Here is a 20925-nt window from a genome sequence, read left to right on the forward strand (position 1 = left end):
ACTACGTCCACATTGTTGGCCTTCAAACACGAAAGTGAGGCTTAGACTCTGGCTTGTCCTCTAATTCTGCCACATCCCTATAGCTAAACTCAAAACCTGACCTCTAACTCTCCTCTCTGTCCTGCTGTCCTCTAAATTATCTTGAAAACCTAAAAGAAAGTTTATTTCTAACTATTCTTGATGTATCTTAATATTTTAATATCTTTGGGATGGAAACATTTCAAATGTTGAAAGGCATGGGCAGAGTGGATGTGGCAAAGTTGTTTCCCATGATGGGGGAGTCTAGTACGAGACGGCATGACTTAAGGATTGAAGGGCGCCCATTCAGAACAGAAATGCAAAGAGATTATTTTAGTCAGAGGGTGGTGAATCTATGGAATTTGTTGCCACGGGCAGCAGTGGAAGCCAAGTCACGGGGTGTATTTAAGGCAGAGATTGATAGGTATCTGAGTAGCCAGTGCATCAAAGGTTCTGGTGAGAAGGTGGGGGAGTGGGACTAAATGGGAGAATGGATCAGCTCATGATAAAATGGCGGAGCAAGCTCGATGGGCCGAATGGCTGACTTCTGCTCCTTTGTCTTATGGTCTTATTGTCTCATGGAATGTTATGTCGAAGTTGTACAAGACATTGTTGAGGCAGAATTTGAAATATTGTGTGCGATTTTGGTTAACTCGCTGCAGGAAAGATGTAAATAAGGTTGAAAGACTATGAAGGATGTTGCTGGGACTGGAGGACTTGAGTTATGAGGAAAGATTGGATAGGTTAGGACCTTATTCCTTGGAACGTTGAAGATTAAGAGGTATACAAAATTATGAGGGGCATACTGTGGATGGGGTAAATGCAAGCAGGCTTTTTCCACTGAGGTTGAGTGAGACTACAACTAGGTGTCTTGGGTTAAGGGTGGAAGGTGAGAAGTTTAAGGGAATTTGAGGGGAAACATTTTCACTCAGAGGGACATGAGAGTGTGGAACAAGCTGCCAATGCAAGTAGTGCATGCGCGCTCAATTTCAACAGTTAAGAGAAGCTTGGATAGGGACATGGAGGGCTATGGTCCTGATGCAAGTCGATGGGAGTAGGCAGTTTAAGTGGTTCAACATGGACTAGGTGGGCCAAAGGGCTTTTTCTGTGCTGTATTTTCTACGACTCTTTGTTGCAATGAATGTTGAGGCAAACACAACACGGATTGGTTCATGGATTATAAAGCAAAACAGACTGGAAAGTTAAGTTGGAAATAGTGCGAACTACAATTAATGTACTGAAACAGTATCTTGCTAAAAGTTGCAAGATGTAAAAATCATGGTTCTGATATTATTTTGAAGCAGACCGATAGCCTGGAACAGAATAACTACACATCCTCCCCAGGTCACGGACCCCTGTCTTACATACAGCCCAGACATAGATGCTCAGCATCTGGGAGGCTGAGCATCTGAACTGTCCTGGTTATGAACAGATCAAAGGAAGATAGCCCTGTCGTAACCTGAACAGGACCTGTCTTATGAGGAGAGGTTGAGCTTTTTCTCCCTGGAGCGAAGAAGGATGAGAGGTGATTTGATAGAGGTATTCAACATGATAAGAAGCATAGATGGAGTGGACAGCCAGAGGATCTTTCCCAGGGTGGGAATAGCTAATATGAGGGGGTAATAATTTTAGTGTGATTGGAGGAACGTATTGGGGGATGTCAGAGGTCAAGTATTTTTTACACATGGAGTGGTGGTGGTAGAGGCAGATATTTTAGGGGCATTTAAAAAACCCTTAGGCACATGGATAATTGAAAAAATGAAGATCAATGTAGGAAGGAAAGATTAGATTGATCTTGGAGAAAGTTAAAAAGTCTGTGGTGTTCTATGTTCGACAGTATACTACATCTTCCAGGAACGTGCTTGACAAAGCATTTGAAATCTGTGCTCTGTCCTTGTTAAGAGACAGAACAAGGAAAGTGTTGAAACTATAGGGCCACTTCAATTAAAATTTCTGATAGAATGCTAGACAATTCATAGAGGAGAACATTAAAGGAGTAGTTCAGTCTACAAGAAATTTAACAGGTGTATTGGCTAAATCTGCAGAAAAAATGGGGCTAGCAAGATCAAGGATCAGGGATCAATTGTGTTCACCATATACATTTACAGGTATTAAGCATGAAGTCCAGATCGATGTTGACTGGATCATCTACAAATCTGTTACCAAACTGCAGGGAATTCAGAAAATTTTGAGTTATGTTTTGAGAAGTGACTTGCCTAGCCTTTTAAAAGTCTTCATTATGACTGATGTGAGTGCAACTGGTCTGTAGTCAATGAGTCCAATGATGGTTGATTTTTTTGGGGACTCGAGAAATAACAGATTTCTTGAAATACGCTGGAACTGTGCATAGTTTAAGAGACCGATTGAAAGTGTCTGTGCAGACTACAGCTGGTTAGTGCAGTGTTTAAAGATGACAGGGGAAACAGAATCAGGGCCAGCAGCCTGCTTGATATTTTTGCTTCCTGAACAAGTTCCTCACCTCCTCTTCCTTGATAACAAAGGGTATGGGGCATTGGTGATGGTCTGGCTGAAATACAAAATGTATTAATGTATTTTTGAAAGGGACAAGGGTAAAGTTGCTCTGGAAACTAGGGGTTGGAAGAATGCAAGATCAAAGAGAAAAAAAATAAATCACAATAACATAAGTGTAACCAGAAAGAACTTGGCACAGCATATTGAAATAAAGACCTGTGCTACTAGCCACCAGATTATGAGAAGGGCACTGGGTTTATCATCTTTATTTATTGTTGCTCCTTTATGCTGAAATTAAGTCTATTGTAACCATGATACTTTTACCAATAGTGGTTTGTTGTTGTCATGAACAACTCTCACAAATTAGGTTAAAGTATAAACTGGTAAATCTGACAAGACCCACTCTGTATAATCTCAGTTTATTGCACTTCATTGACGATTCCCTCACATTTTCCTTTTACCACACATTTCATAATAAGACTGGACACATCTGGCTTGTTAAGTAGATCATTGAACATAGAACACTACAGCACATTGCAGGACCTTTGGCTCATAATGGTGTGCCAACTTCATAACATCTCTAGGATCATTTTAACCCTTCCCTCCCACATAGCCCATTTTTTCTATCATCCATGTGTCTATCTAAGAATTTCTTAAGTACCCCTAACTGCATCTGCCTCTAACTTGAAGCTCGGTGCTCCACGCACCCACCACTCACTGTGTGAAAAAATTTACCTCTGACCTCCCCCTATACTTTCCTCTAGTCAACTTAAAATTATGCCCCCTCATATTAACCATTTCTGCCCTAGGAAAATGTCTCTGTCTGTCCGCTCGATCTGTGCCTCCTATCCTATTACATGTTTCTATCTTACCTGTCTGTGTGACAGTGTAACAAGATTATTGAATGTATGTGGGGTTAATTGTTTCGTTCCACATTGTTCTGTGGGGACGCAACTAAATGTGCTTCATGTGATTCAGTAAACCTTGTGAAACCGAGACAGCTTCACATGAACAGAATAAAGAGGTTATACTGAATCCAGCTCGCATATTTTCCTGACCCAATCCATCTCACTGATAACTGCCAAGAATTAATATAATTACCATTGACATCTGAGTCCACATTGGCCACATAATCCAGAAGTGGTCTGGAGGAAACTGAAGACTGAGGCATCTCGGGAGTTTCTGGCAGAGGTATGTGAGAGGAAGCAGGCTGAGCAATGAATGAATCTTCCGATGTCCCTGAAAGATAAGATTCACTATTAATGCTATAACGTACTTAAAGCTAGTAAGCCCTTAATATTGACAATGAATCTTACCACCCAGTCACCCACAGCTCCAATCTGCTAATTAAATTTGCTGATGATACTACAAACGTATATCGATTGGCCTTATCTCAAATAATAACAAGGCAGCCTACAGAAAAGACATCATCACCCTGAAAACAACCTCTCCCTCAATGTTGCAAAATCAAAGGAGCTGGTTGTGGACTACAGAAGGAATGGAGACAGGCTAACCGCTATTGACATCAAGGGATCTGGGGTTGAGAGGGCGAACAGCTTTAAGTTCCTCGGCATATACATTACCAAGGATCTCACGTGGACTGTGCATATTGGCTGTGTGGTGAAAAAAGCACAACAGTGCCTCTTTCACCTCAAACAGTTAAAGAAGTTTGGCATAAGTGCCCAGATCATAAGAACTTTCTACAGGGGCAGAAATGAGAGCATCCTGGCTGGCTGCATCACTGCCTGTTATAGGAACTGTACTTCCCTCACTTGCAGGACTCTGCAGAGAGTGGTGCAGACAGTCCAGCGCATCTGTAGATGTGAACTTACCACTATTCAGGACATTTACAGAGACAGGTGCGTAACAAGGGCCTGAAGGATCATTGGGAATTTGAGTCACCCCAACCACAAACTGTTCCAGCTGCTACCATCCAAGAAATGGTACCACAGCATAAAAGCCAGGACCAACAGTCTCTGGAACAGCTTCTTCCACCAGGCCATCAGACTGATTAATTCACGCTGATACAATTGTATTTCTATGCTATATTTACTGTCCTGTTGTACATACTATTTATTACAAATTATTATAAATTACACATTGCACATTTAGATGGAGGCATAACATAAAGATTTTTACTCCTCATGTATGTGAAGGATGTAAGAAATAAAGGCATTTCAGTTCAGTTCAATGGACTCCATCCCCATTGTTGGATGGTGGTGCAGAATTGCTATTTTTCTTGTAGCTTAACTTTTCTATGCTTGTTTGTATTTTTATATAATCACCTATATACATATAATTTTTCAGTGAATTTTCCAGCAATTATGGTTGCTTCTGTAGTTTTCTAGAAGCTTCTTATTTGTCCTGTAACAGTTGTCACGTCACTTGAGTCTGGCTATTTTATAGGTAAATTGATTGCACTGGTATGTTTGTTAAATCTAGTCTGAGAATGAGAAAACCACAACTACCTTTTTTACCTTTTTCATTTATGTGATTTCTCAGCTCTCTCTTTGTTTGTTTTCCACTCTCATAAAACTTTAAAAAATGATTGTAAGCAACAGATTTTATGCCATATTCTTGGCTTCCAAAGAATTTCTGATCGCAAAAGCATCAGGATTCAACACCATGTAATCCTTATTGAAAAATTTGCATGAAACGAGATTTAAATTAAAAATTGAATGCTATCCCAGTTATCAATGACAATCCAAACCCAGAGATTTCTACATCTTTTAAATTATATTTTCAATAAAAGAGCATTTAAATCACTTAGTTTATCAACTAATCTGAAACCCTCTTCATGTGTCCTCCAAGCAAACTCTGATTTCCAACACCCAAAATTAGAGGAAGCTTTACATCCTCATAAAAATGGAAAGTTCCACCCAGTGATCTACTTGTCTCAAGAAGCTGAATACTTGACACACATGGATTGAATTCCCTTTTTAATACAATAAAGAAGGCTGAAGGGCAATGGAGAATATCAGAGTACCTAAATGTTTAAAAAATTAAAGATCAGCTTTACTTATCACATGTTCAATAAAACATACAGTAAATTGTGTTGTTTGCATCAAATCGAGTCAGTACCTAGATGGCACTGTGCAGCCCACAAGTGATGCTATGCTTTGGGTGCCAACATAGCATGCCCACAACTGTATGTCTTTGGACTGTGGGGGCATCCAGATCAAACTCATGTGGTCATGGGGAGAATGTATAAACTTCTATCAGATAATGGTGGGAACTGGACCCTGATCTTACAGTTGGCTGCCGTTGTGCTAACTATGCCACCACTTTTTGATTGAAGTCGGAAATAATCCTTTTCCCTTTGCTTTTCGGTAGTGGGAAAGGTTGAGTGATGTGGCCGTTTTGTATGCCCCTAATGCAAATGAGTGAAACATTCCCAACCCAGAGCGTCATCAAAGGGCTTGTCCTGCACTGACGCAAGTACACAGCCTCTGCCACCCAGTGAGTATAGCTCTATAACCAGATGTGTCTATGTTTATCATTGAGTTGGATACCGAAATAAAAATACAAAGCATAAAAAATACATGGGAGGTAAGCCAGCAGCTTCGGAGAGAGAAACAGGCTCGATTTTGTGGCCAGAGGCAAAGGAACAAAAGAAAGATACCCTCAAAGATTTGATGATTCATAGCTTAGAATTCCTGACACAAGTTAGTGGCAAGCTTCATTTCATCAATGTCCCTGGCATCATGGTAGAGAGCAACGTGCTGCCCTTGTGATGGATATGCCGGAAATGCCCATCTCCTTTTGGCACATGCATTTACCGGAAACATTTGCGAAGAGATGAAGAGGTACACATTTGAGTTTGTCCCAAAAAGCCACATACCACAGGATTATGTGCTGTGCAGACTATTCCCAGGTATGAACACTGAGACAAGCAGCCAACTGTCAATGTCTTTGGCCACATCTGGGAGCCACTGGAATTCCAGAGGCTGTTATGGTCCTTGATGGAATGCTGCAAATCAGCATGGTCTGAGGTGTAGGACAATGCAACGAGAAAGGTGCTGCAACGGGATGCAACCACTACAAAGGCATAGCTTCGAGTCCTCCCACAATGACATAGTAATTGGTTAGAACTCAGTTTAAAACCTCATGAACTATTTACTCAAGGTGTACAGTACTGGGCAAATGTCTTAGGCACATGTAAAATAAATTCTGTAAAGTGATGATGCTTTCAAAAATAATGAAATGAAAAATTTTAAGTATCAAAAAATACTATAAAGAGCAATAAACAGTAAAAAAAATGAAATCAGATCAATATTTGGTGTGACCATCCTTTGCCTTTAAAACTGCATCAGTTCTCTTAAGTACACTGTTGTGCAGTTTTATAAGAAAATCAGCTGGTAGGTTGTTCCAAGCATCTTGGAGAACTTGCCACGGTTCCTCTGCAGACTTTGGCTGTCTTGCTTGCTTCTGTCTCTGCAGGTAATTCTAGACCGCCTTGATAATGTTGAGATCAGGGCTCTGTGGAGGCCATAAAACATCTAGGGTGCCTAAGATTTTCGCACAGTACTGTATATATGTGGTCATTGGAATTATTGGAATTATGATGTAAATGTTGACTGAAACATTATGTAGTATAACCATCTGACCTGGATAAATTTAGAAATTTTAAAAAGGGAACAGGAGTTGTTTCGGTCCTTTAGCAATATACCAAATGATCACACCCTCAGCACAGATAAGAAAATAATCAGGGCAAAAGGGCGTTTTTATTAAGTTTCCAAATTGAGGATCTTATTTTTGCAGAACTAAAACCAACTTCACTCTCTTCAGTTCTCATAATTTCTTGTTATCACAACGAAGTAAAAGCTTAACAATCAGCAGAACTAAGAGGCTAAGCAAAAACATTGTTCATCTTTATTGCTGCTTTATATATCACATTTCCTCATTTGCAGTAAATACTGTACTGAAACTTGAAATTGGAAGCATTGGAGTTGGTGCAGTTAACCGTGGGAGATTGTCTCGGACATTTCACTCGCAATTGCAAGACTCTGTTGGACAGTGATAATACAAGTTGCCGCAGGCCTGTTACCCTTGTCTGGTAGCGGGACAGTCGTCATGGGAGCAGCGTAGCCTCAGTTGTAGCAAGAACTAGGCCTCAAACCTCAGGCTTTCCCGCTGCTGCCAACCTGGTGAGGGATGTGAAAGCACGACAGCATGGTTGACAACAGGAATTCTGCAGATGCTGGAAATTCAAGCAACATACATCAAAGTTGCTGGTGAACGCAGCAGGCCAGGCATCATCTATAGGAAGAGGCGCAGTCGACGTTTCAGGCCGAGACCCTTCGTCAGGACTAACATCATGGTTGACTAACAGCATGGTTGAGCTCGGCCGGGGCCTGGCCTCACCCATTGGTGCTGCCCTCCCATGTTCAAGCGGTGGAATGACAGACTGAATTGCAGGGACACTGTACCATCAATTGATGCACATTGTTGTCAGGATCTTGGACTATATATGTTTTATTTTTAAATGAATATGCTTCTTTGCTCAATATCTGAATTATGTTACTCACGATTTTTGAATGTCTGCTTGCTATTTTGAATGTTTTGCATCTTGGCCCCAGAAGAACACTGTCTCGTTCAGCTATATCTATGTATAGTTTGAATGATAATCAAACTTCATATAGTTTGATTTGATATTTTGAGGTAAGGTGAACCCCGATTTCCAGAATAAAAAGTAGTTCTGATTTTTTAGGTTAATGTTGAACATGCCTGGATCTCGACCCTTTCTCCGAGCTGCCTGCAAGCACTGCAAGATCCTTCCTGTTGGAGCTTTGTGAGTTATATGGTTACACACTGTGGCAATCTAATCCCAGAGACCCTGACAAGTTAGTTAAATCAAAGAGGAGATTTTACTAAGTTCCACTCTAAGTCACACAGCATCCAAGTCTGGTATATTAAGTACTAACCTTCAGGGTTCAAATACCAAATTTTGCTTTGAGCAGCATTTTGAGAAGACATAATTCACTCAGGTTCTCTGATCGAGTATAAAAGGGGAGCGACTCATGGCAGTTTTTGAAGCTTTGAGTCCAGGAGATGGGATGTAATGCTGAGGTTGTGTAAGACGTTGATGAAGCCTAATTTGAACTATTGTGTGAAGTTTTGGTCACCTACCTACAGGAAAGGTGTAAATAAGTTTGAAAGAGTACAGAGAAAATTTACAAGGATGTTGCTGGGTCTGGAGGACACAAGTTATAAGGAAAGATTGAATAAGTTAGGAGTTTATTCTTTAGAACATGGAAGGTTGAGAGGAGATTTGATAGGGGTGAATTATGAGGGGTACAGAATAGTAAATGCAAGCAGGCCTTTTCCACTGAGGCCACACTGAGGCCGGAGGTCGTGGGTTAGAGATGAAAGGCGAAAAGTTTAAGGGGAAACTTCTTCACTCAAAGGGCCGTTAGAGTGTGGAATGTGCAGCCAGCGCAAGTGGAGAATGTGAGCTTGATTTCAATGTTTAAGTGAAGTATAGATAGGTACATAGATAGTAGTGGTACAGAGGGCTATGGTCCGGGTACAGATCCATGAGAACAGGCAGTTTGAATGGTTTTGGCATGGCTTAGATGGGCTGAATGGCCTGTTTCTGTGCTGTACTTCTCTATAACTCTATGACTGAAACGTGGTTGGATCAAGATCCAGGAACTTGCTACTTAGCCTCAGCGCAGAAGTTCCTTCATCATGCAGGTGGCGTCTTTTTGAGGCTGACCACTACTTTGCCAAAGGGAACAACGTGGAAAATCATTAATAGTTTTGCCAGTACCTCCGTCTCTTTAAGAAACCACTCATAGCAAGTAATGTTAAGAAGCAGCACTACTCAAGGATCAACTTTATTCACCATATACATTTACATGTACAAGCAATTTGCTGTGGTGTGTTGCTGCAACATTCAACAGAAAACAATATTCAAAGATTATAAAAATAAAAAAAATGTAAGAAATTAACTTAGAGATTAAAGAATAGCTTTGAAATAAAATGTGCATAAATACTTAAATACCAATAAGTATTTACATAGTAACATCATTATAAAAAGTGATAGTGCTTTTACAGTGCAGTGCAGTGACAGGGGTAATACATAGAGCGGGATGGGGGGCTAACTAGAATGGTTGATCAGATTAACTGCCTGGGGGAAGAAACTTTTTAAGATGGCGTGTTTTTTTTTCTTTTATTGGCCCTGTAGTGCTTTCCAGAAGTGAGTTTTTGGAAAAGGCAGTTTGCCAGGTGGATAGTGTCCTCAATGATTTTTCTTGTCCTGGACAGATCCTGCAGTGATGGTAAACTGCAGCCAGTGGCCTTTCTGCTGACCTGAGATTTCACTGTAGCTTTCCAATATTGTGAGAGGATGCTGCATCAAACCAGACATTTGTGGCTGATGTGAGGATGGCAGTGTAGAATTGCACCAGTATGTTCTGGGAAAGATGGAATTTTACCAACTGCCGCAAGGGATACTTCCTCTGCTGAGCCTTTTTGTTACTGAAGGAGATATGGTTCTCCCACATGAGGTCCCGAAAGATAACGATGCCCAGGAACCTAAACGTTGAAACGGTGCTAACAGTAGAGTTGTTGATGATGAGTGGGTGGAGATGAGACGGCACTATTCCATATCATCAATGCAAGCACCGTAAATAACCCTAAAGGTATCGTTACCAGACTTCACATACATAGTTCATAAGTAATCATTTTAACAGGTTGCACCACAGCCAATTAATTGCCTCACAGTGTGTTGTCCAGGTCACACTCAGCGTGCTACGTCCAGTTTAGTTTCCTTATTTAAGGCAGAAGGTACTAGGTCTGGCAGCAGACCAGAAAAAATTTGCTAGCCTTATACCTGGGATGAGATGTTTTTCCTACCAGGAACAGCTATAAATTTAGATCTGTTTTCTTTGGAGTTCAGAAGAATGAAGGGTGATTGTACTGAGCCATACAAGGTCTTAAGTGGACATGATATGGTAGAGACGTCTCTATTAGTGCGAGAATGAGATGAAATAGTGATGAGATTGGTAGGGATGGTCTATTAAAAGCAGATGCATAGGAATTTCTTCCCACAACGGTTGGCAAATCTGTGGAATTCTCAGTCTTCGAAGATTGTGAAGGCTAGATTACTCAAGAAATTTACACTGGAGATAGAGATTCAGTTTAGAGACTGGTGAATTGATGGCTACTTAAGAAAAGTTGAGGCCTAGGTTAGATCAGCAATGACCATAGTGAATGACAGGACTCACACCTACTTCCTTGTAGTGAAGAACATTCTCTTATTCCAAGAACCTATTCTACTTCTGCCCAGCTCAAATAAAAAATAAACAGTAAATATTGGAGATAAAGCTTAATGGCTGTGATCTTTGTGGTAAAACCCTCAATCTTTATCATGATGGACTCTCCTACCAAGCCACTGGAAGAGCTTTTTGCTTATGTTAAACTACCTCCAGCTTTTTGAGTGAGGTGAACATAGAAGAAATAAATCAGAGGTGAGAAAGAGAAACAGGATTTTATTGTGTACGAGGGGTGATTGATAAGTTTGTGGCCTAAGGTAGAAAGAGTCAATTTTAGAAAACCTAGCACATTTATTTTTCAACATAGTCCCCTCCTACATTTACACACTTAGTCCAGCGGTCATGGAGTATACGGATCTTGGACATCCAGAAAGTGTCCACAGCAGGGGTGATTGATAAGTTCTTGGCCTAAAGTAGAAGGAGATGAGTTATACAGCTCTTGTTACATGTAAATGCAATTCAACTCTGAGTGATTGCGCAGAAAGTTTAAAGTTAATAGTTTATCTCCTTCTACCTTAGGCCACGAACTTATCAATCACCCCTGATGAGTTATTAACTGATGAGTTATTAACTTCAAACTTTCTGCATAATCACTCAAAGAGTTGAACTGCATGTGCATGTAATGAGAGCTGTATAACTCATCTCCTTCTACCTCAGGCCACAAACTTATCAATCACCCCTCGTAAATTTCTGCAAAGCTGTCAAAAGGTGCTTTAAAAATTACCTTAGTATTAACATGACATTTCGAGACTTTTTAACTGATTGGGCTCATCAGCTAGTGAGAATTGTATGTACTTGTTTCAGTCCTGAAGGATGACAGCGCAGAAACAAGGACCATATCACCCACGCCAACCGTTTTTGCCCGTCTACACTAATCCCATCTGCCTGTGTTAGAAACACACCCTTCAATATCTTGTATGCATAAACTAAACTGGTTTGTTAAACAAGTTCTATCTAACCAGAGGTTACGTTGCCGGTAATCAGCAGGAGCTCAAGAAACGTAGCTACAATGTACGCAAAGTCATCAAGGCAGCGAAACAACAATACAGGGACAAGACTCAGACACAACGCTCCACCAACAACACATGTTTACCATGGCAAGGTCTGCACACCATCGCAGACTTCAAAGCTAAACACAGTTGTGCTCTCCCTCTCCCAGTGTAGAGTGCCATAGAACCATAGAACCATAGAAACTACAGCACAGAAACAGGCCCTTTGGCCCTTCTTGGCTGTGCCGAACCATTTTCTGCCTAGTCCCACTGACCTGCACACGGACCATATCCTTCCATACACCTCCCATCCATGTATCTGTCCAATTTATTCTTAAATGTTAAAAAAGAACCTCACTTCTTGATAAAATAATATGGACTCATAAAATCACTGTTAATGCCTTTAATCTTACCATATTCCTACACTTTCTCTGTAGCTCTTTATTCTGCATTCTGGTTTCCTTGCAGCTGGTATATACCTCAGTAAGGCGGGACAAGTATTCCTACAGTATTGAACAAATCTGATCACATTGTATAACTGAGAGGACAGGTGCTCAGGCTTTTATTTTAAAATATAGCCCTTCGAATTTTTATTTTGACAGTGCTGCGACTTTAATTTTGAAATTCAGTCGAACCACGTCAGGAGGGCAGCCATTTTGTTTCTGATGGAGTTCATATACACAAATCTGTGTTGTCACCTTTCGTTTGCACCATCAAAATCATTGTCTGTAGATGTTGCTTTAGTTCAAAAAGGAGAAATGCTATCTGAGCAATATTTTGAATTAATATTATGTAAAAGTTTATTCCTAATTATTAGTAAAGTGTTTAGAAACATAGAAACAGAAAATAGGTGCAGGAGTAGGCCATTCGGCCCTTCGAGCCTGCACCGCCATTTATTATGATCATGGCTGATCATCCAACTCAGAACCCTGTACCAGCCTTCCCTCCATACCCCCTGATCCCTTGAGCCACAAGGGCAATATCTAACTCCCTCTTAAATATAGCCAATGAACTGGCCTCAACTGTTTCCTGTGGCAGAGAATTCCACAGATTCACCACTCTCTGTGTGAAGAAGTTTTTCCTAATCTCGGTCCTAAAAGGCTTCCCTTCTATCCTCAAACTGTGACCCCTCGTTCTGGACTTCCCCAACATCGGGAACAATCTTCCTGCATCTAGCCTGTCCAATCCCTTTAGGATCTTATACGTTTCAATCAGATCCCCCCTCAATCTTCTAAATTCCAACGAGTACAAGCCCAGTTCATCCAGTCTTTCTTCATATGAAAGTCCTGCCATCCCAGGAATCAATCTGGTGAACCTTCTTTGTACTCCCTCTATGGCAAAGATGTCTTTCCTCAGATTAGGGGACCAAAACTGCACACAATACTCCAGGTGTGGTCTCACCAAGGCCTTGTACAACTGCAGTAGTACCTCCCTGCTCCTGTACTCGAATCCTCTGGCTATAAATGCCAGCATACCATTCGCCTTTTTCACCGCCTGCTGTACCTGCATGCCCACTTTCAATGACTGGTGTATAATGACACCCAGGTCTCGTTGCACCTCCCCTTTTCCTAATCGGCCACCATTCAGATAATAATCTGTTTTCCTATTTTTGCCACCAAAGTGGATAACTTCACATTTATCCACATTAAATTGCATCTGCCATGAATTTGCCCACTCACCCAACCTATCCAAGTCACCCTGCATCCTCTTAGCATCCTCCTCACTGCTAACACTGCCACCCAGCTTCGTGTCATCTGCAAACTTGGAGATGCTGCATTTAATTCCCTCATCCAAGTCATTAATATATATTGTAAACAACTGGGGTCCCAGCACTGAGCCTTGCGGTACCCCACTAGTCACTGCCTGCCATTCTGAAAAGGTCCCGTTTATTCCCACTCTTTGCTTCCTGTCTGCTAACCAATTCTCCACCCACACCAATACCTTACCCCCAATACCGTGTGCTTTAAGTTTGCACACTAACCTCCTGTGTGGGACCTTGTCAAAAGCCTTTTGAAAATCCAAATATACCACATCCACTGGTTCTCCCCATCCACTCTACTAGTTACATCCTCAAAAAATTCTATGAGATTCGTCAGACATGATTTTCCTTTCACAAATCCATGCTGACTTTGTCCGATCATTTCACCGCTTTCCAAATGTGCTGTTATCACATCCTTGATAACTGACTCCAGCAGTTTCCCCACCACCAACGTTAGGCTAACCGGTCTATAATTCCCTGGTTTCTCTCTCCCTCCTTTTTTAAAAAGTCGGGTTACATTAGCCACCCTCCAATCCTCAGGAACTAGTCCAGAATCTAACGAGTTTTGAAAAATTATCACTAATGCATCCACTATTTCTTGGGCTACTTCCTTAAGCACTCTAGGATGCAGACCATCTGGCCCTGGGGATTTATCTGCCTTCAATCCCTTCAATTTACCTAACACCACTTCCCTACTAACATGTATTTCACTCAGTTCCTCCATCTCACTGGACCCTCTGTCCCTTACTATTTCTGGAAGATTATTTATGTCCTCCTTAGTGAAGACAGAACCAAAGTAATTATTCAATTGGTCTGCCATGTCCTTGCTTCCCATAATCAATTCACCTGTTTCTGTCTGCAGGGGACCTACATTTGTCTACACCAGTCTTTTCCTTTTTACATATCTATAAAAGCTTTTACAGTCCATTTTTATGTTCCCTGCCAGTTTTCTCTCATAATCTTTTTTCCCCTTCCTAATTAAGCCCTTTGTCCTCCTCTGCTGAACTCTGAATTTCTCCCAGTCCTCAGGTGAGCCACTTTCTCTGGCTAATTTGTATGCTTCTTTTTTGGAATTGATACTATCCCTAATTTCTCTTGTCAGCCACGGGTGCACTACCTTCCTTGATTTATTCTTTTGCCAAACTGGGATGAACAATTGTTGTAGTTCATCCATGCAACCTGTAAATGCTTGCCATTGCATATCCACCGTCAATCCTTTAAGTGTCATTTGCCAGTCTATCTTAGCTAATTCACGTCTCATACCTTCAAAGTTACCCCTCTTTAAGTTCAGAACCTTTGTTTCTGAATTAACTATGTCACTCTCCATCTTAATGAAGAATTCCACCATATTATGGTCACTCTTACCCAAGGGGCCTCTCACGACAAGATCGCTAATTAACCCTTCCTCATTGCTCAAAATCCAGTCCAGAATAGCCTGCTCTCTAGTTGGTTCCTCGACATGTTGGTTCAAAAAACCATCCCGCATACATTCCAAGAAATCCTCTTCCTCAGCACCTTTACCAATTTGGTTCACCCAGTCTACATGTAGATTGAAGTCACCCATTATAACTGCTGTTCCTTTATTGCACACATTTCTAATTTCCTGTTTAATACCATCTCCGACCTCACTACTACTGTTAGGTGGCCTGTACACAACTCCCACCAGCGTCTTCTGCCCCTTAGTGTTACGCAGCTCTACCCATATCGATTCCACATCTTCCCGGCTTATGTCCTTCCTTTCTATTGCGTTAATCTCTTCTTTAACCAGCAACACCACCCCACCTCCCCTTCCTTCATGTCTATCCCTCCTGAGTATTGAATATCCCTGAACGTTGAGCTCCCATCCCTGGTCACCCTGGAGCCATGTCTCTGTGATCCCAACTATATCATAATCATTAATAACAATCTGCACTTTCAATTCATCCACCTTATTACGAATGCTCCTTGCATTGACACATAAAGCCTTCAGGCGCTCTTTTACAACTCTCTTAGCCCTTATACAATTATGTTGAAAAGTGGCCCTTTTTAATGCTTGCCCTGGATTTGTCGGCCTGCCACTTTTACTTTTCTCCTTTGTACTTTTTGCTTCTACCCTCACTTTACACCCCTCTGTCTCTCTGCACTGGTTCCCATCCCTCTGTTGTGAACTAACCTCCTCACGCCTAGCCTCTTTAATTTGATTCCCACCCCCCAACCATTCGAGTTTAAAGTCACCTCAGTAGCCCCCGCTAATCTCCCTGCCAGGATATTGGTCCCCCTAGGATTCAAGTGTAACCCGTCGTTTAACCAGCCTTGGTAACTTAGGGACAAATATAAGAGCTGTCCAGTCCCTATACACCTCCATACCCCACCAGTAAGGCCTCAAAGCTTTGTTTCTTTCTTGACACCAGCCCCAATCAGTTCTCCTCCACTACTACTCTCCTCTGCCTCGCAGAACTTGTCCTCACTCTCAATAATTACTCTTAACTCCTCCCACTTTCTTCAAACAAGAAGTGTAGCCATGGGCACTAGCATGAGTCCTAGCTATGCCTGCCTTTTTGTCAGTTACGTGAAACAGTCTATGCTCCAAGCCTACATTAGTGTCACTTCCCCACTTTTCCTACACTGCATCGACAACCTCATTGGTACTGCTTCTTGGACTCATTCTGAACTCGTCAACTTCATCAACTTTGCCTCCAACTTCCACCCGACCCTCAAATTTACCTGGTCCGTTTCCAACACCTCCCTTCCCTTTTTCGATCTCTCTGTCTATATCTCTGGAGACAGCTTACCTACTGATGTCTCTTACAAACCCACTGACTCTCACAGCTACCTGGACTATACCTCTTTCCGCACTGTTATATGTAAAAATGCCATCCATTCTCTCAGTTCCTCAGTCTCCACCACATCAGCTGTCAGGAGAAGGCTTTTCATTCCAGAACTAAGGAGATGTCCTATTTCTTCAGAGAAGGGGCTTGCCTTCCTCCAGCATCAACGCTGCCCTCAACTGCATCTCTTCCATTTTGCACACATCTGCCCTCACTCCATCCTCCTGCAACCCCACCAGGGATAGGGTTCCTCTTGTCCTCACCTTCCACCCAACCAGCCTCCACGTCCAGCACATAATTCTCCACAACTTCCGCCATCTCAAGCGGGATCCCACCACCAAACACACCTTTCCCTCCTCCCCACTTTTCGCAGGGATCGCTCCCTATGTGACTCCCTTGTCAATTCATCCCTGCCCACTGATCTCGTCCTGGCACTTATCCTTGCAAGTAGAACAAATGCTACACCTACCCCCACACCTACTCCCTCAGAGCCCTAAACAGTCCTTCCAGGTGAGGTGACACTTCACTTCTGAGTCTGTTGGGGTCACTTACTGTGTCCGGTGCTCCCGGTGTGGCCTCCTATATGTCGGTGAGACCAGATGTAGATTGGGAGACTACTTCGCCGAGCACCTACACTCCGTCCGCCAGAAAAAGCAGTATCTCCCAGTGGCCACCCATTTTAATTTCACTTCCCATTCCGACATGTCCATCCATGGCTTCCTCTACTGTCGTGATGAGACCATACTCAGGTTGGTAAAGCAACATCTTATATTCCGTCTGGGTAGCCTCCAACTTGATGGCATGAACATCAATTTCTCGAACTTCCGGTAATGCCGTCCCCTCCTTCACCATTCCTCATCCCTTTTTCCCTCTCTCACCTTATCTTCTTGCCTGCCTATTGCCTCCCTCTGGTGCTGCTCCCCCTTTTTCTTTATTCCATGGCCTTGTCCTCTTCTATCAGACTCCTCCTTCTCCAGCCCTGTATCTCTTTCACCAATCAACTTCCCATCTCTTCACTTTACCCCTCCCCCTCCCAGTTTCACCTATCACCTCGTTTTTCTTCCTCCCCTCCCTTCGAACTCTGACTCTTCATCTTTTTTTCTCCAGTCCTGCTGAAGGGGCTGATCTTGAAACGTCAACTGTACTCTTTTCCATAGAAGCTGCCTGGCCTACTGAGTTCCTTCAGAATCTTGTGTGTGTTGCTTGGTACTTTAAGGAATGCTTATATGATATTAATCTTCAATACTTTAAAACTTTGTTTACTTATGTTGTGTATAACTTTTGGACTTTTTACATGCAAATCTAGCTTCATATATTTCTAACTCCGAATGAATGTGTAACTTAATTGTCATAAGGTTGCTGCATTAAGAGCTTATTGTATTTTTCTGGTTGTCTCTCAGTTTTACTCTATTCAGTTGTATGAATGAGTGCTGGCCAATTTAGCACCCAAAGCTTGGGGGGCTATATCCTGACTCCAGTGTTTAAATGAGTGGAGTTTGGCTTACTGTTGAATTCTATATTTCACTCCTAACACTTAAGGAGAGCTGCACAGTAGGCTTATAGGTATAATAATAATAATAGCCCACTGGAACGTTCTTTTGAAAATAATCTTGTAATTGAGTCCAGAAGTCTTTATCATAAAATCAATTCTGGGCTGAGAGCAGCATAATGTTAAACAAGACAACACAGATCAAGATAGGAGAGATTTCATAGAACCCTTGTCTGAGCTCAATGGGGAAAAGAGATTAACAGGCCATGTACTGCGTTGCAGGCTTGTTTTGGGATTACCGATGAACTTGAAACAGGAGAGTGGAGAGGAGTCAACACGAGGGCAGAAATTAGGTTAGCGCACAATGAGTTTAAGTGAATGCTTAATGGCTGGCACAGACTTAATGGGCCAAAGGGCATGATTATGCACTGTATAATTCAATAGCTCTCCCAATAAGTGTAATAGTTTTTACTTTCAGTATTAATCGGACTGTGGTGTGGTTGAATGAGTATGACAAACAGTTTTGCAATGTGGGCTCCCAGGGAATTCCAACTCTACATTTATGCAAATAGCATAGACAGAATCTGTCATTACTTGCGGCAGGATGAGTTTAGGGCGTGGATTGTAGGTAAGGCAAGATGAGCTTAGGGCATGGATTTACACATGGGAATACGACATTATTGCTGTTAGTGAGACTTGGTTGCAGGAGGGGCAGGACGAGCAGCTTAATGTTCCGGGGTTCTATTTTTTCAGATGTGATAGAGGGGGAGGGATGAAAGGGGGAGGAGTGGCACCACTAGTCAGGGAGAATATCACAGCTGTGTGTAGACAGGACAGCCCGGAGGACTTGTCTACAGAGGCCATATGGGTGGAGCTGAGGAACAGGAAAGGTGTGACCACACTAATAGGGTTGTATTATAGACCGCCCAATAGTCAGAGAGAATTGGAGGAGCAAATCTGTAGAGAGATAGCAGAACGACGTAAGAAACAGAAAGTTGTAATAGTAGGGGATTTTAACTTTCCATATATTGACTGGGACACCCACACTGTGAAAGGGTTAGATGGTGTGGAGTTTGTCAAATGTGTTCAGGAAAGTTTTCTATATCAATATATAGAGGTACCAACGAGGGAGGATGCAATACTTGATCTCCTATTCGGGAACCAGGCAGGTCAGGTGACAGAAGTGTAGGCGAACATTTTGGGTCCACTGACCATAATGTCATTAGTTTCGAGTTAATTATGGACAAGGATAGGTCTGGTCCTTGAGTTAAGGTTCTAAATTGGAGAAGTGCCAATTTTGAGGAAATGAGAAAGGATCTAGAAAGAGTGGATTGGGATAAGTTGTTTTCTGGCAAGAATGTGTTCAGTATGTGGAAGGCATTCAAAGGCAAAATTTTGAGAGTGCAGAGTTTGCATGTTCCTGCAAGGATTAAAGTCAAAGTTAACAGACATAGGGAACTATGGTTTTCAAGGAATATTGGTGATCTGCTTAAGAAAAAAGAGAGAGAGGTGTATAGCAGGTATAGGCAATAAGGAACAAATAAGGTACTTGAAGAGTATAGAAAATGTAAGAAAATAATAAAGAAGGAAATCAGGAAAAACGGCAAAAAGAAGACATGAGGTTGTTTTGGCAGATAATGTGAAGGTAAACCCGAAGGGTTTCTATAAGTATATTAAGATTAAAAGGAAAATAAGGAACAAAATTGGTCCCCTAAAAGATCAAACTGGTCATCTATGTGTGGAGCCTCACGAGATGGGGGAGTTCTTAAACAATTTTTTTGCATCAGTATTTACTCAGGAAACTGGCATAGCGTATGTGGAAGGAAGGGGAACAAGCAGCAGTGTCATAGAACATATAGAGATTAAAGAGAAGGAGGTGCTTGCTGCCTTATAGTGAATAAAGGTAGATAAATCCCCTGGGCCTGACATGATATTTCCTTGGACCTTGAGAGAGATGAGTGTAGAAATTGCAGGGGCCCTGGCAGAAATATTTAAAATGTCCTTAGTCACGGGTATAGTGCCGAAGGATTGGAGGGTAGCTCATGTTGCTCTGTTGTTTAAAAAAGGCTCCAAAAGTAAACCAGGTAATTACAGGCCGGTGAGCCTGATATCAGCAGTAGGTAAATTATTGGAAGGTGTTCTGAGAGATCGGATATACAAGTATTTGGACAGCCAAGGGCTGATTAAGGATAGTCAGCATGGCTTTGTGCATGGTAGATCGTGTTTAACAAATCTTGTAGAGTTTTTCGAGGAGGTTACCAAGAAAGTAGATGAAGGAAAGCCTGTGGATGTTATCTACATGAACTTTAGCAAGGCCTTTGACAAGGTCCCACATGGGAGGTTAGTTCAGAAGGTTCAGACACTAGGTATCCATGGAGAGGTTGTAAACTGGAGTCGAAAGTGGCTGTGTGGGAGAAGACAGAGAGTGGTAGTGGATGATTGCTTATTAGACTGGAGGCCTGTGACTAGTGGTGTGCCTCAAGGATCTGTGCTGGGACCATTGTTGTTTGTTGTCTAGATAATAATGTGGTAAATTGGTCAGCAAGTTTGCTGATGACACTAAGATTGGAGGCGTTGTGGACAGCGAGGAAGACTTTCAAAGCTTGCAGAGGGATCTGGACCAACTGAAAAAATGGGCTAAAAAATGGCAGATGGAATTTAATGCAGACAAGTGTGAGGTGTTGCATTTTGGAAGGACAAATCAAGGTAGGATATACATAGTAAATGGTAGGGCACTAAGGAGTGCGGAGGAGCAAAGAAATCTGGGAGTTCAGATGCATAATTCCCTGAAGGTGGCATCACAGGTAGGCAGGGTTGTAAAGAAGGCTTTTGGCATCCTGGTATTCATAAATCAAAGTATTGAGTACAGGAGTTGGGATGTTATAGGGGGGTTGTATAAGACATTGGTGAGGCCAAATTTGGAGTATTGTGTACAGTTCTGGTCACCTAACTATAGGAAGGATACCAGTAAGATTGAAAGAGTGCAGAGAAGATTTACTAGGATGTTGCCGGATCTTCAGGAATTGAATTACAGGGAATGATTGAACAGGACTTTATTCCTTGGAGCGTAGAAGAATGAGGGGAGATTTGATAAAGGTTTACAAAATTATGA

The 20925-nt window shown here is 41.9% G+C and overlaps 1 protein-coding gene across 1 annotated transcript in view; it reads right to left on the reverse strand.

Moving 5' to 3' along the window:
* LOC134356744 (interleukin-1 receptor-associated kinase-like 2) overlaps positions 1–20925 on the reverse strand; it is a 68460-nt gene that overhangs the window by 35607 nt on the left and 11928 nt on the right. Inside the window, exon 3 of the mRNA XM_063067836.1 lies at positions 3592–3729. Within this exon, the coding sequence (XP_062923906.1) occupies positions 3592–3729 (138 nt within the window). The remainder of the gene's footprint in view (positions 1–3591; positions 3730–20925) is intronic.

The sequence above is a fragment of the Mobula hypostoma genome, chromosome 15, assembly GCF_963921235.1.
Source record: "Mobula hypostoma chromosome 15, sMobHyp1.1, whole genome shotgun sequence".
Taxonomy (NCBI): Eukaryota; Metazoa; Chordata; class Chondrichthyes; order Myliobatiformes; family Myliobatidae; genus Mobula; species Mobula hypostoma.